This window comes from Anas acuta, chromosome 13 (assembly GCF_963932015.1).
Source record: "Anas acuta chromosome 13, bAnaAcu1.1, whole genome shotgun sequence".
Taxonomy (NCBI): domain Eukaryota; kingdom Metazoa; phylum Chordata; class Aves; order Anseriformes; family Anatidae; genus Anas; species Anas acuta.
In genome coordinates, this window is record NC_088991.1 from 8,022,921 (window position 1) to 8,042,041 (window position 19,121).

The 19,121-nt window shown below is 39.3% G+C and overlaps 1 protein-coding gene across 4 annotated transcripts in view; it reads left to right on the forward strand.

The window, feature by feature from the left end:
• TBC1D8B (TBC1 domain family member 8B) overlaps positions 1 to 19,121 on the forward strand; it is a 38,702-nt gene continuing 19,581 nt past the window's right edge. For 2 of the 4 annotated variants that reach the window (XR_011101153.1, XM_068697235.1), the window contains exons 1-8: positions 2 to 239; positions 8,721 to 8,831; positions 12,548 to 12,666; positions 13,267 to 13,492; positions 13,984 to 14,224; positions 15,692 to 15,899; positions 17,532 to 17,699; positions 18,966 to 19,115. Coding sequence is in view for 3 of the 4 variants with exons in the window: in XM_068697235.1 (XP_068553336.1) it covers positions 110 to 239; positions 8,721 to 8,831; positions 12,548 to 12,666; positions 13,267 to 13,492; positions 13,984 to 14,224; positions 15,692 to 15,899; positions 17,532 to 17,699; positions 18,966 to 19,115 (1,353 nt within the window). In the remaining variant the exon portion in view is untranslated. Of the gene's footprint in view, positions 240 to 8,720; positions 8,852 to 12,547; positions 12,667 to 13,266; positions 13,493 to 13,983; positions 14,225 to 15,691; positions 15,900 to 17,531; positions 17,700 to 18,965; positions 19,116 to 19,121 lie in introns of those variants that run through there. The other 2 variants (XM_068697236.1, XM_068697237.1) reach the window with 2 other exon arrangements.

Below are 19,121 nucleotides of genomic sequence, written 5' to 3' on the forward strand. Positions count from 1 at the left end.
GAGGCGGCGGCGGCGCTTGGCAGCCGGGCTGTGGACGTGGGAGCGGGAGGCCGGGGAGGCGGCGGGCATGGGCGGCGGCGGCCGGGGGGTGCAGTGAGGGGCCGCCGAGATGTGGCTGAAGCCCGAGGAGGTGCTGCTGAAAAACGCCCTCAAGCTGTGGGTGCTGGAGCGCTCCAACCAGTACTTCGTGCTGCAGAGGCGGCGGGGCTACGGCGAGGAGGGCGGCGGCGGGCTGGCAGGTACTGCCCTGCAGTGGGGGGGGGTGAGGGGAGAGTCCTGTGGGGAGGGGAGAAAAGGGGGAGGGGAGGGTGGGAGAAGTGCCTGGGGCTCGGTGCGGGGCCTGCTGGGTGCCCCCCGTGCTGGCAGCGCTGTGAGGGGCCGGCAGATCCGCCTCGGAGGCTGCTGGAAGCGAGCTCCCGCTTGGGTGCTTCTGAGCTTGCATTTAAAATGTAAAAAAACACAAAAAAATAAGCGTGCGGTGTGATGGAGTGTCTCAGGGGCAGCTGACCAGAAGCTGACAGGGCACTGACCCCAGTATAATAAACTTTGTTTCATGAGAACTGAAGGTATGGACCAGAGTTTGTGTTTTTAATTATCGGCTGTGTGGCTCCTAACGTGCTGCAGGGACCCCCGCTGCCACTGAGCCCCCTGTGGTGGGGGAGCTGCTCAGGCTACAGCTGGGCTCCTGCCTGGTCTGGTGGCGTCGGTCATCGCCCCTATCAAGGAGAAATGCCCCAGGGTAAAGCCAGGGTATGGTTCTTGAATGTTTTGCACGAGTCTGGGTTTTCTAGGCTCTCTCTAACTGTGTCATCATAGTGTAAGGTGTTTTAAACATAAGGTGTAGTTGTCTTGTTGAAGCATTTGTTTATTCTACCCAACAGAAAAAAAAAAAAAAAAAACATCAGTTTGTCTGGCTGATGTAATTTCCTATGTAGAAGTAATCCTCCCAGCTGGAGGAAGGGCATTCCTCATTGGCATCTGAACCACTTGCAGGGAACAGGGAAAACATAAAAAGAAATCACTGCAAAATCCCAGGTTCCCTTTTAGGGGTATCATGATATTCCAGGTAGCGTCAGGCTTCAACTTAGAACCAAGTGTCGTATTTTTCAGCCTTGGAAGACTTGTGGTCATCAGGCTAGATTGGCCGTTCTCTGTCCTGGTGTCTTTGGAAACCAAAGCCAGCTGAGTCAGTACGAAGGTTGTCTGGCCATGTGATAAAATTCATGTAAGAACAGTGATGAAAACGAAACGAGACCTAGAATCAGGTGTTCATTTAAAAGCATCCGTGTAGACTTGCAGCTGGCAAACAGCTGGGGCCTCCTATTGCCCTTCTGCTGTTGTTGAAGGTGAGATTTCTATTGCTTATCTTCTGTCCTTGATGGCATTTGACAGCATGGAAAAACACTTGAATGAGAGTTCCAGTAGGGTGCCTTCTTGTGTGGTGTTGCACATTGCATTTCTATAACTTCTCTTATTATATGAGGTTCATTCAGATTTCATCTGTATGTGTTTTTTTTCAGAGGACAAAATCAAAAAAGTTATTGAATTAAAATTGGAAATAAGAAAGATAAGAGAACTGGAAAATAATATAGCTAGATTTGTGTTTGCAGGTATAAAAATATTCAAGCCTCCTAGGTATAAACTAGCACAACTTGCTATGTCAGGTTTTAATTTTGTATTGCTGTATGTTACTCAAGAAAATTAGCACTTGCTTTAACAGGAAAACACGGATGAACAGCTATTATCTCATGAGATCATCGCGGATGTGCCAAGTGAAGCCTTTTTCTGGCTTTCCAGAGCAGCGTTTTCCAGCAGGTGTGATGGAAGAGTGGAGGTGCCCAGCAGCTGGAGGGGCAGGGGGTTCCCAGTGAAGGAGGCAGTAGCAGTGCAGGGTGAGGTCTCGCAGGAGAAGGAGCGAGTATTGAGGAAGCAACCAAAAGCAGGTGCAGACCAAGCAGAGAAAAAAAGACAGCAGCAGAAACACCTGAAGGAAGGCTGGGATTTGCTGTGCTGGCCTAGGTTTATAAAGGAAACCACGCGTGGATGTGTTTGTATGACCCTTCCGCACTGACACAGCAGGGCCAATTTGTAATCCCTCGGTGACAGAGTTAGCTCTGAGGCTTGTCTCTACTACACACAATGTAGTTGCTAGTTGGCAAGCATGGATAGAAATGGATGGAAGTGCTTTGTGCTGGTTTTGCTTAGCCTCGTCTCTCTCTGCTGTTATGCCCCTGCCTGGTTTTCCATTTCATTCTCTTTTCTTTCATAGACCTCACCTAAGGATACAGATCCTGTAACCTGTTGGGCTGGTTCTATTTCCTGATAGCTCAGCCCGCAGACTGTCACAAAATGTGGTGTTGTATGTCTGGCAGTGCAGCCACGTGGCTGTGTCCTCTGCTCCTTCTTTTTTCTGCAGAGCCACCAAGGGAGATCTGCTCAGGTTTGCTGGGCTGTGTTGGAAATGTCAGAAAACAAATTATTTGTTTTCTGCTTCCATTGCTTTAACTTCTTTTTCTGCTTCAGAGTAGAACACAGCTGTGAGAGGGAGGACACCTGTCAATAAAGTACACAGCTGGAACTGATCTTCCCTGCTTGCTGTTTGTGCTGTGCTTGAAGAAAGGGGGATCCCAAATGCAGGAAAAAGTCCTGACTCTTTGAGTCCTAGTTTTCCTGGAACAATTATTGCCGTCTTGAATCTGTAGAATTCCCCTGCTGATACTCTTGCTTTTTAAAGGATGTAGCTTGTTGTCTGCATCATTGCTAGCTAATTTGCAGGTGTAGGAGTTTGGAGGAAGGGGAGACAGAGCTGAGTATGTGTTCTGGGGAAATTATCTGGTATCTGTCAGAAGGAGCTATGTGAAAGTGTTATGAGTGGTAGGTATCAGTGGCAAGGACCTCGTCTCCAGCAGAATTTCCTCTTGAACCAATTAAAAAAACTACCTGGTGATCTCACAGAAATTCATTTTGGTAGGAACAGCAGGATGGGAGAGGAGACTTTAGCTGTAAGCAGACTCGTTATGCAGCAAAGATATTTGTGTTTCAGAACTTAAAGCTCTGTGCTGTGGAATCACTAAGTATACAGTAGTAGAATAAATAGTAGAAATCATTTATACCTGCTGGTGTTTAAGCAGACTGGAGCTTTTGGTTTGGCTTGCTTGCTTGCTGTAGGTTTTCCACTGTGATAGGAATTGAGAGGAAAACTTGCTAGATGAATAAAGATCTGGAATGATCTATGCTGCGTTTTTCTTTCCAGCAGCTGCAGCAAAGATTATTTTTCAGTGCGTATATTTTGCAAGACAAATAATACCGCTCTGTCACGGAGTGTTTTTACATCTGGGGATGGCAGGTGGCAAAATGATCAGCGTGTACTCTGGTCACTTCCCAAATACTTTCACTTTCCAAATCAGAGGAGCAAGTGCACCCTGGGGCCACAGGAGTAAGCACCCTTGGAAGCATCAAGTCAGACAGCCAGCAGTTACGGAGGTGCTGTTACTTGGTGCAGAATGGAGGGGTTTGGCTCTGAGCCTGGAGAGGCAAAACTTGTGCTCCCCACTGGGCATGGGAGCAAAAAGCTGTTGCTGAAGTTCATTTCCTCTGCTTGGCCCCTGCAGAAGGTGCTGTGCTGTTTCAATATTGCAGGAGATTTTGCTCAGCTCTGTATTTAGCTCTGATTGTGTATTGACTTCATATCCATGTTGTACAGCTTTTTAACTGTACAGAAGCAAAAAAAAAAGGAGCTGTGGTATCTGTCAGGCTTTTCTGTGTACCCCCCAAGGAGACCGATGCTTACTTTTCTCAGTTGTGCTTCTAATTTCCTTGCTCTCAGGGATATCCATTGCCACAAGTACTTTTACATGTGATCTTGAATACACACCTTAGTTTAATGAGTTACCATTGTCTTACCTGAGCCATCCGCTGACCATGATGTAGGTGAGTTATTGTAAACAGAGATGAAATCTTTTACACTGCAGGCTTAAACTAACCTGTTTGACATCTCAGTTAGCTAAGAACATTTACATCACAGCCCAGGCTCAGCATTGCATTAAGCTGAGGTTTCTTGGTCATGAGACCAAGTTCCTTTAGGAAATAAAATAATAATAATAATAAAAAAAAGAATTCTGTGCATAATTTAAAGAATGGGAAAAAGGGCTTTACTATCAAGTTGGCATTCATGTGGTTTAAATCAAATTTATCAAGCCAACGGCTTTTCATGGCTTATATTTGTGTCTTAGTTTGCTTTCACTAAACAAACTAAGCTGGACCTTTACTTATTTATTTTCTGAGCCAGAGTGCTCTGTTTGCCACCCTGGAATGAAGCTTTATCCTTCTTTTGTAAGCAAGTATTTCTAGTAGTAGGACTTTGCAGTTTGGGTCTCCTGTGTTGTAATTTGGCAACAGCTCACTCCTGGTGTATGTTTTTCCCCGATACTCCCCCTGGGGACCTTGCAGAAGGTGTGCTGTGCTGCTGTGAAAGCTTTGCTTTCTACAGATCTGCACCTTCTGGTTTTTAAGAGGGATTTCTCAAAGAATATAGTCCGCTTAAATTTTAGTTGGCATACTTGAATTCGTCTTCATGTATCTGGGCAATGGGTATCAGTTTTGTAGTAAATCTGTATATTTCACATACTTTGTGTATTTCCTGTTGATGTTACTCCTTGCAGCTGTGTCTAGGTATTGCATTGCCTTCAAGTTTTATTTTCCTTTTTAATTCACAAGTTACTAACAGGTTGACTTTGTGATACAAAACCAACATAAAAAAATCCTGTAAAGTTCATTGATTTTTATTCGTGTTTGTATTTCTTCTAAATGTACAGACTTTAGTTTTCAGGAGGTGGCTGTTTAAAACCCTTTTAAGGTTGCTCCAGGCTTCCTTGCTGTGAGGTGCCCTTGCAGGGAGGGATCCACCAAGTCTGTTCGGGTACCTCAGGATCATACAGACATCCTCCTCAACTTCCAGCATTTCTCCTTGTTATGTCAATGTAAATAAAGAAAGAGTGAGTACTTGGCAGTACGTGGAATTGTCTGCTGTTCAAAGTCCTTAGGGATATGGGGCTGCCCAGTGTTGTGCTAACAGAGTATCTCTGTTTGTAAGGAACTCTTACTCATAAATATTTCATGTCCAGTAACACTAGTAATGTAGTAAATCAGGAGACGGGCTGATCCACTTCTAATATCATTAATTATTGACCTCAGAGGTGCTGTTAGGCGGCAGAGGAGAAAACAGGCTTGTGCTAACTTTGCTTCAGAACAATAGCACTCTTTTTAGGAAAAGCAAACAGTAGTACTCTCTTGATGTACTTGGTGAAATAAATACAGAAAACAAGGCAGTGTTGCTCCCAAACTGTGAAATGCCAGCCAGTTATTTTCATGTATATCGGCTTTATTGCTGTAAATTGGTACAACTGAGAGCAGAATTCATTGCTAATATGCTTTGGTACATGCCACTGCAGGAAAATAATAGGAAACAGGCTGCGTGAGCTGCTGCTCTGGTACGTTGCTTCACTGTACCCCTGAACCATCTGCACTTGGCTCTGAAGGTTTGCTTTGGACTACCGAGACTCTTTCTATTTGCTGATATTCCATTAGCTAATGTTCATATACTGTCAACTGAGTATTATAGAAACTTTTGAAAGGAATGCTTCTGTATTTCAAAGGTATTCTATTTTCCTTGCCCTTTTTTACTATTTTGTAGGGTGTTTTACCCCATTTATTTAAGTATCCAGGGTATTTTGTAATGGTTTTACACAAGGAACTCTGAAATCGAAAATGTTTTCCGAAAGCAGAACCTTTTCTCCTTGTGAATGTGCATCACCTTCCATATCTAGAGCTGAAGCTCTTCCCTGCGTGAGGCTAGAGGATGATGTGGGTGAAATCACTTCTGGACACCACAGGTCTAGCTTAGAGCAGAGGTGGGAGTGTAGATGACCTTCTGAAGGTTTTTGTTAGAGAACAATGTATGCTGCATTTCATTAGCAAGGAATTGGCAAATAGGGCCTGATTTTCCCCCTTGCATCCCTCATGGAGATAATGCTAGTATCTGGGCTGAGCAGCTGCTGATTCTCTTGTTCTCTGTTCCTCTATGTTACAATTTATATCTTTGTCATTGTACAGGTGACTTAAATCTTTTCTTGTCTGCAACCTTGGAAATGAATCATTCTTCAGCAAGCTGGTGAGAATGGGGTCAGCAGAGTGCCAGCAAGCCGCTCAGCATTGGTCATGCTTGCCTGCGCGGACATGGTTCTTGATTTCCCACGGGAAATAGCAAATAAAGAGAGTGCTTCCTCTGATGCTTACTGCCCAACAACTTGCAGTTACGGAAACCCTGACTGACAGTACAGTATTCAGAAAAGTTCACAGCTCGTACTTAGAACACATTCAGGGCTAGGGTAAGAAGAAGGAACTGCCGGTTCCTTGCAATTATGCCAGTGCCCATAGCTGTGAAATTAGCTCATAATGTACCGAGTAGTTATCAGCTGAAGCACAAACCTGTGGTCTGTATCGTGGACGAAGCAGCATCGACTAGCGTACCTGCAGAAATGACCGGTCCCAGCCTGGTGCAGCTGTTTGTGTCCAAATCTAACAACTTTCCTTCCCACAGATGGGAACTTAGGGCGCAGTGAGGAGTGCCGCTCTCTGGTGCGCTGTCGTGAGCATTCGCTCAAGCTCAGCACTTGCATCGACCTCATAAATGGTGACTAATGTCCTGGTACAGAAATTAAATCAGGAGAATTGTAAAAGATGATAAAGTAGCTGCTAAAGCACAGCCAACTTCGAGATGAGCTCAGTGTTCTGACTCATTCAGAAAGGCAAAGGTCTTTATACAGATCTGAATGTTATATAGTCAATGTCTGACTTCAGTTAGAAACTACAATAAATGCTACTAACTGTAGTAAGTTACAGGCTATGAACTGCAGACACTACAAGCTGGTATTTTTGATCAAATTTACTGGCCTGTGGGTTTTCTGTGCTTTTTTTTATTATTATTCATTCACTTTTTTTTTTTTTTTTTAAAGAGAAGGAAAATCATTCTGCAACTTGAATAGCCACAGGGAGATATGTCACACAGGCTCTGTGCTGAAAATGAATCCTTAGGAAACATGTTCTGAGGATGACTGCCTAGATTTCTCAATTTTGCCTTACTTTGCTTCCTTGTATTCCCACAGTTCATACAGTATATATCCTCCCTCCCTTATATACCTTAATACCCTCCCCATCACTTGAGATGGGATTAATGGCAGGAAAGTGGAATGAAAGGTACCAGAAGCCAGCCTAAAAATTCTGAAATCACTTTTGAGAGACGCAGTTGTAATAATCTAAATCTAATGCTTCCATAGCATATTAAAGCCTGAATCAGAAGATAACTTTCAGTTCGCATGGAAGGGTACCTAGAGGAGCCATAAAGGGATGTACTAACTTTGCAAACAAGCTCTCTACCCTAATAGCAACTCTCAATGAAAGGTTCTGCATCTATGATCCACTTTACAGCAGCTCTTTGGGTAGCTGCCTCACTTGCAGGCCTTACTTTTCACTTCTTCTGTAGGAGATTAAAGGCTGTGTGCGATTTCTTTGGCAGCATTGCTTTATTTGAACCTTCCATTTAGGTGGCGATACTAGAAGGATGCCAAGCATAGGAAATACAGGAAGGAAGCATAAGATTATGTTGCCTATGTTTTTGTCACTTGTAAAACTTCTTTTTATGAAAATACTTGAGCATCAGGATCCAAAAGCTTATATTTTTTTCTGTATGGATTTTTCTTCTTTTGGAATTCTCCGATCCTTAGATTTTTAAAATCAACTGTTAAGGTCTCTGAGCTGTCTAACACTTTTATTACTGAGCAGAAAGAATAATTTTGGCTGCCAAGCTAAAATGCATACTCATTTTCTCAGGAAATTTTTTTGAAAGAGAGTATCTCATTTGTCGTGAGAGTTGAAGGGTGTCTCATTAATGGAATTACTATATTTTGATCTGAGATGGGCTTAATAGGAGCTAATTCAATCTCTAGTGGAAAGGAGGTGACATGGCCATTATATCTGGCATTATAATGTATAATGGAATATTGTGCCTTATGAAATATACTGATGCATGGGATGGTCGGATGAAATCTTAGTGTTCTCTAATGAGTGTAGGAGTCCTCTGATAGAGTGTTGATAAAGAATGGCAGGCATTTAGTAGGGCAGTACTTAGAGGATGGAACGAGCAGCAAAACTTCTGTAGGTACAGAACGTATGATAGGTTTTTCTCGTGTAAAAACAATGGGTGGGATTTTTATAAATCAGACAAAATGGAATTGCGGTTTTCTGAGAACTGTTTCCTTTCTCCATAAAACAGAACAACAGTAAATGAGTAATTACGAGGTAGTTCAATTACTGCTTGTTCTTATTAAAGGCTGGGAACTACCACGTTCCTTTTCAGGTTACTCTCTGGTTTGCCTTGCTGCGTGGCTATTCCATACTTCCATGGGTGTCATCTCCAGACCTTCTTCATCCTCAGGTTGTGTTTATAATGGCTTTTGCTGGATGAATGTATAATCACCTCGCAACAAGGTTCCTCTAGGAGCACTTTGGCTTTACTCATTTGTGTTTCTTAATTTCTCAGTGTTTATTGGAGAATAACTCGTCAGTCGGGTAGCACTCCTGTTCACTAAGAAAGGAGACAGAAGGTGAGTGCGTTTCAAGACCTTAGTTTCACCAGGCTGTGTATGTTTTGTTAAATGTTACAGGTCTTCTTGTGGGAACGCTAGATGCAGTGCTGGATTCGACATCCAAAGTGGCTCCTTTTCGCATCCTGCATCAGACACCAGACTCACAAGTCTACTGGTCCATCGCATGTGGTATGTATTATTAGTTAGAAGTGAGTTTGTAAAGTGAAAAATCATGGTACAAAGAATGGTCTCAATTTTTGTGTTGGGTTAATTCTCTCACATCATTATTCATTCCAATGGCTTCTAAATGGTTTAAAAGTATTTGGTAATGATAGAGTGTTGCTCAGGAGATTGGAAACGAGATTGTCAGCAGTTTATGGTTCCAGTTTTTCAGAATATATCTTCGTATCATAATGTCAGATTGCCTGTTTTCTGCAGCAGTCTGTGAAGTACCGAGAAACTGCTTTGGTGCTTTCTTAGAATAACAGATCCACAATCTTTTAGTTTGTAAGCTGCGATGGAGCTCTGTAACTTGGCACAGTTCAGGATGATATGGATAAGTTGACACTTGAGAGTACTAAGCGTGCTGTAGGTATGAATAACAAGAATAGCTTATCTGGATTTTTTTCTACTTTATCTTTGTTTGTAAAAATGAGCTGGGTTCCCAGTCGTGGTAGCAGCTGAAATCTTCCTCATATCTGCTGCTCTCAGTGCAAGAAGTTCTTTCTCTTTATGCTATGTTATTAAGCAGTAAGAAATGGAAAAGAAAATTGACCTTGACTGCAGAGTATGTGATTGTTCATAAAGCATCCTTATTGCTAGTGTGTGTATTTTTTATTTTAATATTGCAGCTTCCCTTGAGAATAAAGTCTTTATACAGGCTGCTTAAATAGTAAGTCTCCAGACAGACTTTCGTTCCACAAGCTGAGAGGACGCTTAATTCTTTGCATGCATCATTGTTTTTTCTTCCTTAGCATGGTCTTGTCTTTACATTGAAAGTAAAATAGTCATATGATCTGACGATAAATGTCACAATGAATCTATTTTTTCCTAGGCTTATTGAAAACTCTGAAAATACATAGAATTGGAGCTAATATATATATATATATTCATTTTTTTGTAGCTTTCATTTTTTTAAAAATTATTTGTGTTCTTTAAAAAAAACAAAACAAAAACAAAACCACGCCATTTAGATTTCACTGGTCTCCAGGCCTTCTTTTTAGTTGCCTGTGGTGAAAGATGAACTTTGTAGGAAAATTTGGAGGTGCTGTTCTGCAAACATGTACGTACATATATAATTCTACTAGTAAGTGCAATGCTATTGTCACATTGGATTTTGCTGCTATCCTTTTATTATAAATCTTTGTTTCTTCACCTTAAATGAGAAAATTTGCCTTTTCCTATATTTTTTTTTATAAAGTTAGCTACTTTCAAAATACAGATTTCTCCTTTTAGATGTGTAGTTCAGTAGTTTATGCATTTCATGCTGTAATGCTAATCTGTTCTTGTTCTGCAAGGACTTATCTTAAGGGCAGTAGTTGGTGAAAGAACTGCTTAATAACAATTTAATAGAACTCAGTACATGTCACTTAAAAGGGGCAGCATATTAAAGTTGATAGAATTTGAACAGTTTGTGAATTGGCAGTAAATAAAAATTTCTGGCTTCTTCTGAAGTCAGAACTAATGGTGACAGGCTATTAAAAAAATACTTTGATAAGTACATTGGAAATATACTGTAGGGAATTCTAACAGCATCATGTAAGACCCCTGGGAAAATATTAAGTGTAGTCTTCACTTTAGGACTGGATTTATATAAATTCTATTCTACGTAAGTATACTTTAGAACAAAAGGCTACATAATGTAATTGTACTTGGTGTTAGAAAGCAGGTTATTCCTTCTGTGAAGTGAATAAATTGAAGAGATTACATTTCTTTCCTGCTTTTACATGTTAAGGGTCTGAAATGGTGCTCCTAAAGCATTTAAATGTTTATTAAAAATTTCATCTTTATTATGTCACATCTGTTCCTCTGATTCTTGTTCTGACTCAAATAATTGCTCCACATGTGTAGTCTGAGAAAAATAATTAGCTTTTGAATTCATTGCTGTGTTAATTACTCTTTATATCATTTCTTTGTGATTGCAAATCCAGCATATGTAGCACAGTCTATTTAACTGTATTTAGAACAATTTCTGTTCATTCCCATAGCAGCCTTAATTCTGTGGAGTCCGCTGAAAATTGTTCAATTAGTCTTTACAAAGTAAATTGAGAAAATAGAAATAGTTAATTCTGCCTTCTTACTTAGGGGTATTGATAGTATGCAATTGTACTGGCTTTATTTGTGAGCATTCCTGTGAAGGATAAAATAACCAACTTACTTATATTCTAGATTCCCTTTATTCAATCCTATATAAATTCTTTCCATCTGTTTTCTTCTTCCTGTTTCCCACCATCTGATGGGATGGAAACTACCTCCTGTTTCTAAGGAATTGACACTGTTGAATTTGCAGGACCTCAAAGGTTGTTTCACTAGCACAAGCTCTGCTTTACTGCCTGTTACTACTTCCATAACTTGTATATGAGTTAGTGAAAAGAGTAAGATGAATTATCATAAATATTTCACGGATCGTAAAAGTATCTAGTAGGTAAGAGTTTCCCTTTGTATTTGAAGCAAACCACGAATCTATTTCTGGGAAGTTCGGGTGAGACAAGTTTTCTTTGCTATGAAATTGCAGTGACATACGGTAAGCGATTGCTATCTGAAACCTAGATTAAAAGCACTATAAAGTGAATAAAGTAACGTAATAAAGTCGGCTTCTCTCTAAGATGTTTGATAACGCAGTATTTATATTCTTGGAACATTGAATTTTATCTTGGCTATAGTTGTACATTCCTTATGGTTAGTGATGACAGATTTTTTATGATACTGCTCCCCTTGCATGTGTGTAATGATTCAGGGAAGAAAACATTCCTTATTCCTGTGTGTTGGAGTCCCAGAGGGTTCAGAAGAGAAACACTGCTAATTTTGGAGGTGCAAAAAAACATTTCAAGGATTATTCATCTTGTATGAATAGATGAGTTTTTTTTTTCCTGGTTCCTGATACCAGATCTTCCATCTGGGATGTAGCTGTGCTTCTGTCCTCTTGCAGAACTCTTTAATTGCATGAAAACATCAAGTTATTTGGAATTATGACACAAATAGAACTTGGCTGTAAATAGAATGACAAGTGTTTCCTGAATGATGGTTGCTTATATTTTAGTGTGATAGAAATATAATAAAAATATGGCTTGATAGAAAATGAGATAAAACCATTACTTACATTGAGCACAACTAACTAGTAATTGTTTGTGGTAGGCAACATAAATGGTTGTTTCATGTATCCAAAGAGAATTCTCTGCTACCGTCCTGGTCACAGTGATACAGCCTTTACATCCTTACACTTCTCAGAAAGGTTTTTGCACCACAGCAAGACCAAGTCTTGAAGTTCTCATGAATTTGGTCTCATGTTTCCCACCTTCTAGGGGAGTGTCCTAGTTACTGAACTGGGAGCGTGCTAAAGATGCTCTGAGGGACTGCTGAGCTAAGGAACTCTCAGTCCAAGTCAGGCTTCAGCACTGAGCCACAAAATGTTGACAAAGCTGAGATGCCTCTGGATGTCAAGGCTAGAAATACAGCTGTGTAAAGAGCATGAAAAATAAAAACATGACTGTGCTTTTTTAACGTATACCATATACATTTTTGCTGTACAAAAGAGTTCAGTGGTAGGTTTGTGACTTAGGATTTGAACTCATCTATCTACGTTACTCTGTGAACCTGGAATACACTGAGTATTCTGTTGATTATTATTGTGAATAAACTTATTGAAGTCTCTTCTAATTTTTGTTAATACTAATTTTCTCTTTCAGGAGCCAGCAGAGAAGAGATAACAGAACACTGGGACTGGTTAGAAAACAATGTTATGAACACTTTATCAGTATTTGATTCAAATGAAGATATTACGAGCTTTGTCCAGGGAAAGATAAGAGTAAGTAACAGGCATGCACCACAATTAGGAAAGGCTAAGTATTTTTTCCCTCTAAATGTTCACAAATAGTATGTTCCCTATAGAATGTCAAAGGACAGCACCATAATGTTGTATACTTCTGAGTGGGAAGTATGTGGCTGTTAACTTCAACGTGCTCTGTTACTGTTTATCTGCTGGACATAGATTATTTCTTTTTGGTAAATGATACAGCAGATGCCTTTAGATAGTGGTCTGAAACTGATGATACATCACAATATTTCATAATGCCTAGGAAGCATATGGGATTTTTTTTGTTTGTTTGTTTTTTTTGAGGTACAATGCTTCACTTTGCATATACTAAATGTTTAGCTTAGGAATTCTTGTGATTAAGTAAGGAAAATACATTATTTTCAGATTGTGTATTTTGTACCTAAGTTGTGTGGGGAAACTCGTTGTATATGTCTGAAATAGCACATTTGATTTATAACTTGTGTTTTGATTCTCAAACTATTTTTGCAGTTCTTAAATTTGCTATAAGAATACTCCATTGTATGTATGCAGGTGCATATATGACACTCACCTATGTGGACACATATAAAGTAACTGGTTCTTTTGTTTTAGGGTTTGATTGCTGAAGAGGGAAAAGGTTCTTTTGTAAAAGAAGAAGATCCTGAGAAGTTTCGTGAGGGTCTTATGAAGTTTGAAAGGTGTTTTGGATTACCAGAGCAGGAGAAGTTGGTTACCTATTACTCGTGCAGCTACTGGAAGGGCAGAGTGCCTTGTCAAGGATGGCTGTATCTCAGTACCAACTTCCTTAGCTTTTACTCATTTTTGCTGGGAGCAGAAAGTAAGTGAGCCTGGATGCTAAGCTTAGTCCCTTTATGTTTTGCTATGTATCTTTCAGATTTAGAGTAATCTTATATTCTGAGTAAACTATTTTGCCATGTGAATAGATGTTATCACAGAATAGAAAAAAACACAAACAAATAATGTAGGGAAATAAATACATTTATGAAACATACTTCAAAATGCCTGTTTTTTTCCCCTCTGTTAGATTCACAAATAAGGCACCAAAGAATGATTCACACCAAAGAGTGGTGTGTCTTTAGTGTTTTTATTTCTACAAGAGTCTTTCTAATTGTATTGTTTTATAGCAATTGTGAGGGAAATCTTTATTTTTTTTTGGCCTTGTGAATTTGTAGCCCTTTCCAAATGAGTTATTATTTAACTGTGTTGCTTAATTGTACTTTATTAGTGCTGTTGACTACCACTGTTCTTTGTTTAATAGATAGAAACTAAAGAGAAGTTACTCAGATCTGCCTATATTTGTATTTTCAGTAAAACTTATTATCTCCTGGGATGAAATATCAAAGCTTGAGAAGACTTCCAATGTTATCCTGACAGAGAGCATTCATGTCTGCTCCCATGGGGAAGATCACTATTTTTCCATGTTTTTGCACATTAATGAAACATTCCTTCTCATGGAGCAGCTGGCAAACTATGCTGTTAGGAGGCTTTTTGACAAAGAGACATTTGAAAATGACCTAGTCCTTCATGACCCCTTGCAGATCACCAAGAGGTAACGTAGTCTGTCTGCTCTGGGCCCAGTGCTTTTTTAAGACAAACGGGAGGAGAATCCTTGCCTCGGGGAGATAAATAAATGTTGGCAAAGCTCTTAAACAAGTATCTTGTTAAAAATTGGGATCAAAGTAATGTGAGGCATTATAACTTATTACTTTGCAGTAGCAGGAACTGATTAAACCTTCAGAACTGGGCTCCTTTTATACAGTTTACAGTAGTTGAAGTTTTTAAAAGGCATTTTAGAAGCATCTAGAAATAGACACTGCAGTTCCATTCTTGATTTTCTAGCTAGTTTCCTGATGAGGAAGGAGAAGGTGGAGAATAAATGATTAAATACACATATGTAGGTAATAACTGCATGGCCTTTCTGCTACAGGATATAGGTGATAAAATTGGTGAGTTATAGATGGGTGCGTGGCTTTCCTTATTTATGGCAGTGTTTTAGGCAATGGAAAAGATGTGTATGTCAATAACCGGATGGTTAGAGTCCTTCCTTCTCAAGCAAGATGTGTGGTTGTTTCATGTTGTACAATTTGAGGTCTAGTTTCTGTAGAAGCAAATGTTGTCTACTCAAAGAATTATTCAAATTCTCACTCAGATGTTGAAGTGATGATCTGCTAGTTACTGTGAAAAGCAGCCAGGAAAAGCAAGTCTATTGTTATGTAATTTAAATTCACATGAGGGGACTTTGTTGAAAATGTTATCTATACAAATAGAAAATATGATAAAGCATTTTTCTAATAAATTTCAGTCATAACCTGATTTCCAGTAACTCCATTTTACTTGTTCCTAGTTAAAGCCCCTCGCAACTGCAATGTAAAAGGGAAAGGAGGGAAAAAAGCCAAGTCTTTAATTGTATAGTAAATAAAACCTGTTCTAGGTTGTATTTCCTGGGTAATTAATACCTCAATTTGGTAGCAATGCTGGAGAGAGATGGTGCTCTGTGACCAAAATGTTGATTGTGGTTGCAGTTATCTGTGAAGAATTTTTCCATGGCAGATGTCTACAACATGTGCTACATTTCTAGCTAATTGGCCCTCTGTCAAGCAAAAACTTGTTTTAGGTTTAAATGGATTATTTTGATGGGTTGGGAAACAGAGCAGGATTAGGCTAATAATATGTTTTTTTTTGTTGTTGTTGTTGTTTGTTTTCTCCATCATGTTTAGGTCCTGATTCAGCAAAGTGCTTCACTATGTAAGAGCATGCTTGAATCTATTCCTATTTAGTGAAGCATTTAAGTATTTTGTTAAGGGAGTGTATACAGGTTTGGTCCTACATTCTGTTGCCTCTGTAGGCAAAATGCTGAGCCCTCCAGATGAACACCTCAGATTATGGGAGAGCATGATGCTTACGTAACCTTTTCCCAAGGTATTTTAACTTTCTTTTTTTGTAAGGTCATTTAAATATTTCTTTATTTTTTCCTCTTTTTTCCTCTTTGTGTTTTTTTTTTTTCTTTTCAATCTAGAGGCCTAGAGAGCCGTGCCCACAGTGAACAGTTTAGTGCGTTCTTCAGGCTACCCAAAGAAGAAACTTTGAAGGAAGTTCATGAGTGCTTCTTATGGGTTCCTTTCACTCATTACAACACCCATGGGAAAATGTGCATTTCAGAAAACTACATCTGCTTTGCTAGCCAGGATGGCAGCCTGTGCAGTGTAATCATTCCATTAAGAGAGGTAATGGAAACTACAGTCAGAGCCTGCTTTACCAGACGATTTGCATTTGCGTAGTTTAATGCCAATTTAGCAGATTTTTGTTACAATCTGTTTAGTTTATATGATGTCATAATTTCTCCTTACCTTGGATAGTGCATATTAGCAATACTGGTTACAGAACTGCTTTCATGTTCCAGCACTGTCCCGTGTGTCTTTTTTGCCTTTTCCATAATTATTCTGATTTCTGTAGAAGAATACAGAATCCAATTTTTTAAATACTTTTTTTGTAAAATAAAAGCCCATGCTTAATTCTTGAGGCTGATTTAAGGGGAGATTCCCAAGATAGAAAGTAAAGGATTGAAGAGAGTAGATCTTGAAGACGATTGTTCTGCCATGTTATTTTCTTGCCTCTGTGGTGCCATTCACCTCTTTGCAGTAGTACAGCAGTGCCATCTATTCAAACGTCTAGGAAAATCCATTGACAGTCTTCAGTGAGCAAATACCAACACTGTTACAGCTGGTAGTCTCAACAGACTGAATAAGGACCATGTTGTCAAGGGCACAGCAGTCAGAGTATTCTGTAGAGTACTGTAGCTAGCCCGTGGAATAAAGTCTAGGGGAAAAACCCTTCATCCCTGTGCTAACTTCATGTGATCCAGGACATCTCATGTGATTGTCCCATTTCATTCTTTTGGTGTTGGAAGCCTTTCAGCAGCACCTGGACTTGTAATACAATAGCTTAAAAATTAACCAGGCTCTGTAATTGCTCTGTATGCTCTGTGTACGCACCGCCAATGTGAGACACCCGACAGTGCAGTGAACAGAGCTGATATCAGCAATGCATTTGGTATTCCCCACCCAGACAAGGGACTTTATTTGATCTTCTGTAAATAGTCTTGCAAACAATAGTGACTTCTATAAGCTGTAAAAAAAAAAAAAAAAAAAAAAAAAAAAAAAAAACACACAAAAAAAAAAAAACACAGAAGAGGCTGTGTTAAAGGATCTGACTCTAAATGCTCTCATGCAGATTGTCAGGTACTGCAGAGTTGTTTTGTTTCAGCAGTCTTTCATTCTTTGCTTTCAACAATGTAAAAGCATCAGCAATGACAGCCACTCCAACTATTCACTGTTGTCTTGTAAGAACGTGCATTATTAAAGTGTATTAACTGCTCTAATCTGTAACTGTTCCATTGTGGCAATTAAAAGCAGCTCCAACTGTCATGTTACGACAGCTGTCATTGAAAGGGTATTCTCAGTGGAAATTCCTTCTTGTGAAACTTGATTTGTTTGATTACTTGCAAGAGCCAGGTTTTGTCTGTTTTTGGATGGTAAGAAAAGAACGTAACAGCTCCAGCAGATAGGAGGGAAGATATTCAGATACATACTGTACTTACAGCTGAGAGAACCCTTTCAAAGATTTTTTTTTTTTTGGTACTCTGTAGAAAAACTATCACAAATCCTATTGCCTTGTATTAAAATAGCTCTAAACCACTGAGCTGTAAAGTAGTAAGTTACTTGCATGACTAATTCTATTTGTGTGGTGCTACTGTTGTCATACTACTGTTTCATGTATGTCTATGTTTTTAATTTTTTTTCTTTTAGAAGCAATTTGTTGAGATGAGTTGCATAATTAATATATCCTTGCCTCCGTAGGTCATAGGGGTGGATAAGGCTGATCCAGCCAACAGAGGAGTCAGCATTAGTACCAAAGGAAAAAGAGCTTTTCGTTTCACTGAGGTTAAAGATTTCGAACAGCTTGTCACAAAGCTCCAAATCAAATGCAATGCAACTTCAAATCCACAGCATATCATAAGTACAGAGGTAACTGTTCACCAAATTCTAATTTCTTATTACCTATTCCTAGGAATTAGGTTTTCTAGTCTTACATTGTCTGCTTCACCTCTAGATTACAGGTTGTCTTTTTCTATTTTTTTTAAATCACGTTTCCATTTCTTGCTTTCAGACCCTTCACATTGAAGTCTGATGTAAAAAAAAAAAAAAAAAAAAAAAAGTCTGATATAAAGTCTGATATAAAGAGTGATATAAAAATATGTTTTGCTCTGTTTTTGTCAGCTGACTCTTTGAGTCAGAAAGATGATGGAATAATTGTAAGTGTGCTTCTGGATGTGAGGAAAGCTGTGTGTAGTTTCATGCATAAGAAATAAGAAAACAATGACAAAACAGCCCAAGCAAGCAGTTTCTGTATCTCTTCCATGAAGGTTTTCTCTTGAGAAAAATGTAATTAGCTGGAGTAGTGTCTAAAATGACGGCTGTAAGAAAACGATCAGTGTCTCAGCAAAGTCTCTAATTTTTTGCGTCTTATGAGTTAGTAGATGCAAGTGGAGTAATAAAAGCAAAATAGTTTGATATCAGCAGAAATGTTCAGCTAGCAAGGGTACATGTAGCACAACCCTGAGAGACCTGAGTGGTAAGGTCTGCTTCTCAAGGGCATTCCCCTTCAGACCACCTTCTTTTGGGTAATATTTGCATTGTTTTGGCATAGTGAAATGAGTTGTGTAGCTTTGGTTTTAAGGTGAGGAAAAACAAATAACTCAGTCAGTGCCCATGTGAAACGAGAATGTGTTGAACAATAATGTTACATTATGTTTTGGATTCTTTGGCTTTATTTTGTATCAGGTTTTGAAAAACAATCCAGGTTCTAATGCCGTTTTTGAAATGCTCTTAGCATTTCTGTATAGTTCTATATGGCTCCATTTAAATTAATGTGTTATTTTACTTGATGGTCCGGCCTCCCTGTCTATTATAATTTTCATAATGAGTTTTTGTCCTTTATAATTAAGTTCTTGGCTGTAGAGATGGATTTTTCAAGTGGAGCCTCCTGATAGCCTGGCTGTGCAGAACAGGGACTGCTGGTTCTCATTTATTTTGGAAGTTTGTTCATGCATATATGAATCCTATGCAAGTCTAAATTTTAAAACTGTGCCTGGTAGTGGTAAATGAATATCATTAACAAAGGTAGTCTAGAAACAAAAACAGTTTCTGCGATCAGTACTGCTTCTTGAAGGATTGTTTCGCATTTATAACTACCATTTGTTAATTTTTTTGTTTGTTTATTTATTTTTGAAGGTTGCAACTAGTTCTGCCTCTGATAGTCCAAAGGATTTTGATGAGTTACCAGCAAAGACGGGTCAGAGAGATACCAGCAAAACCGTCAGTACAGAAGCCCTAATGACTGTCTACCATCCTCAGGATGCTGAGAATCTAGACTCTAAAATGGTAAGG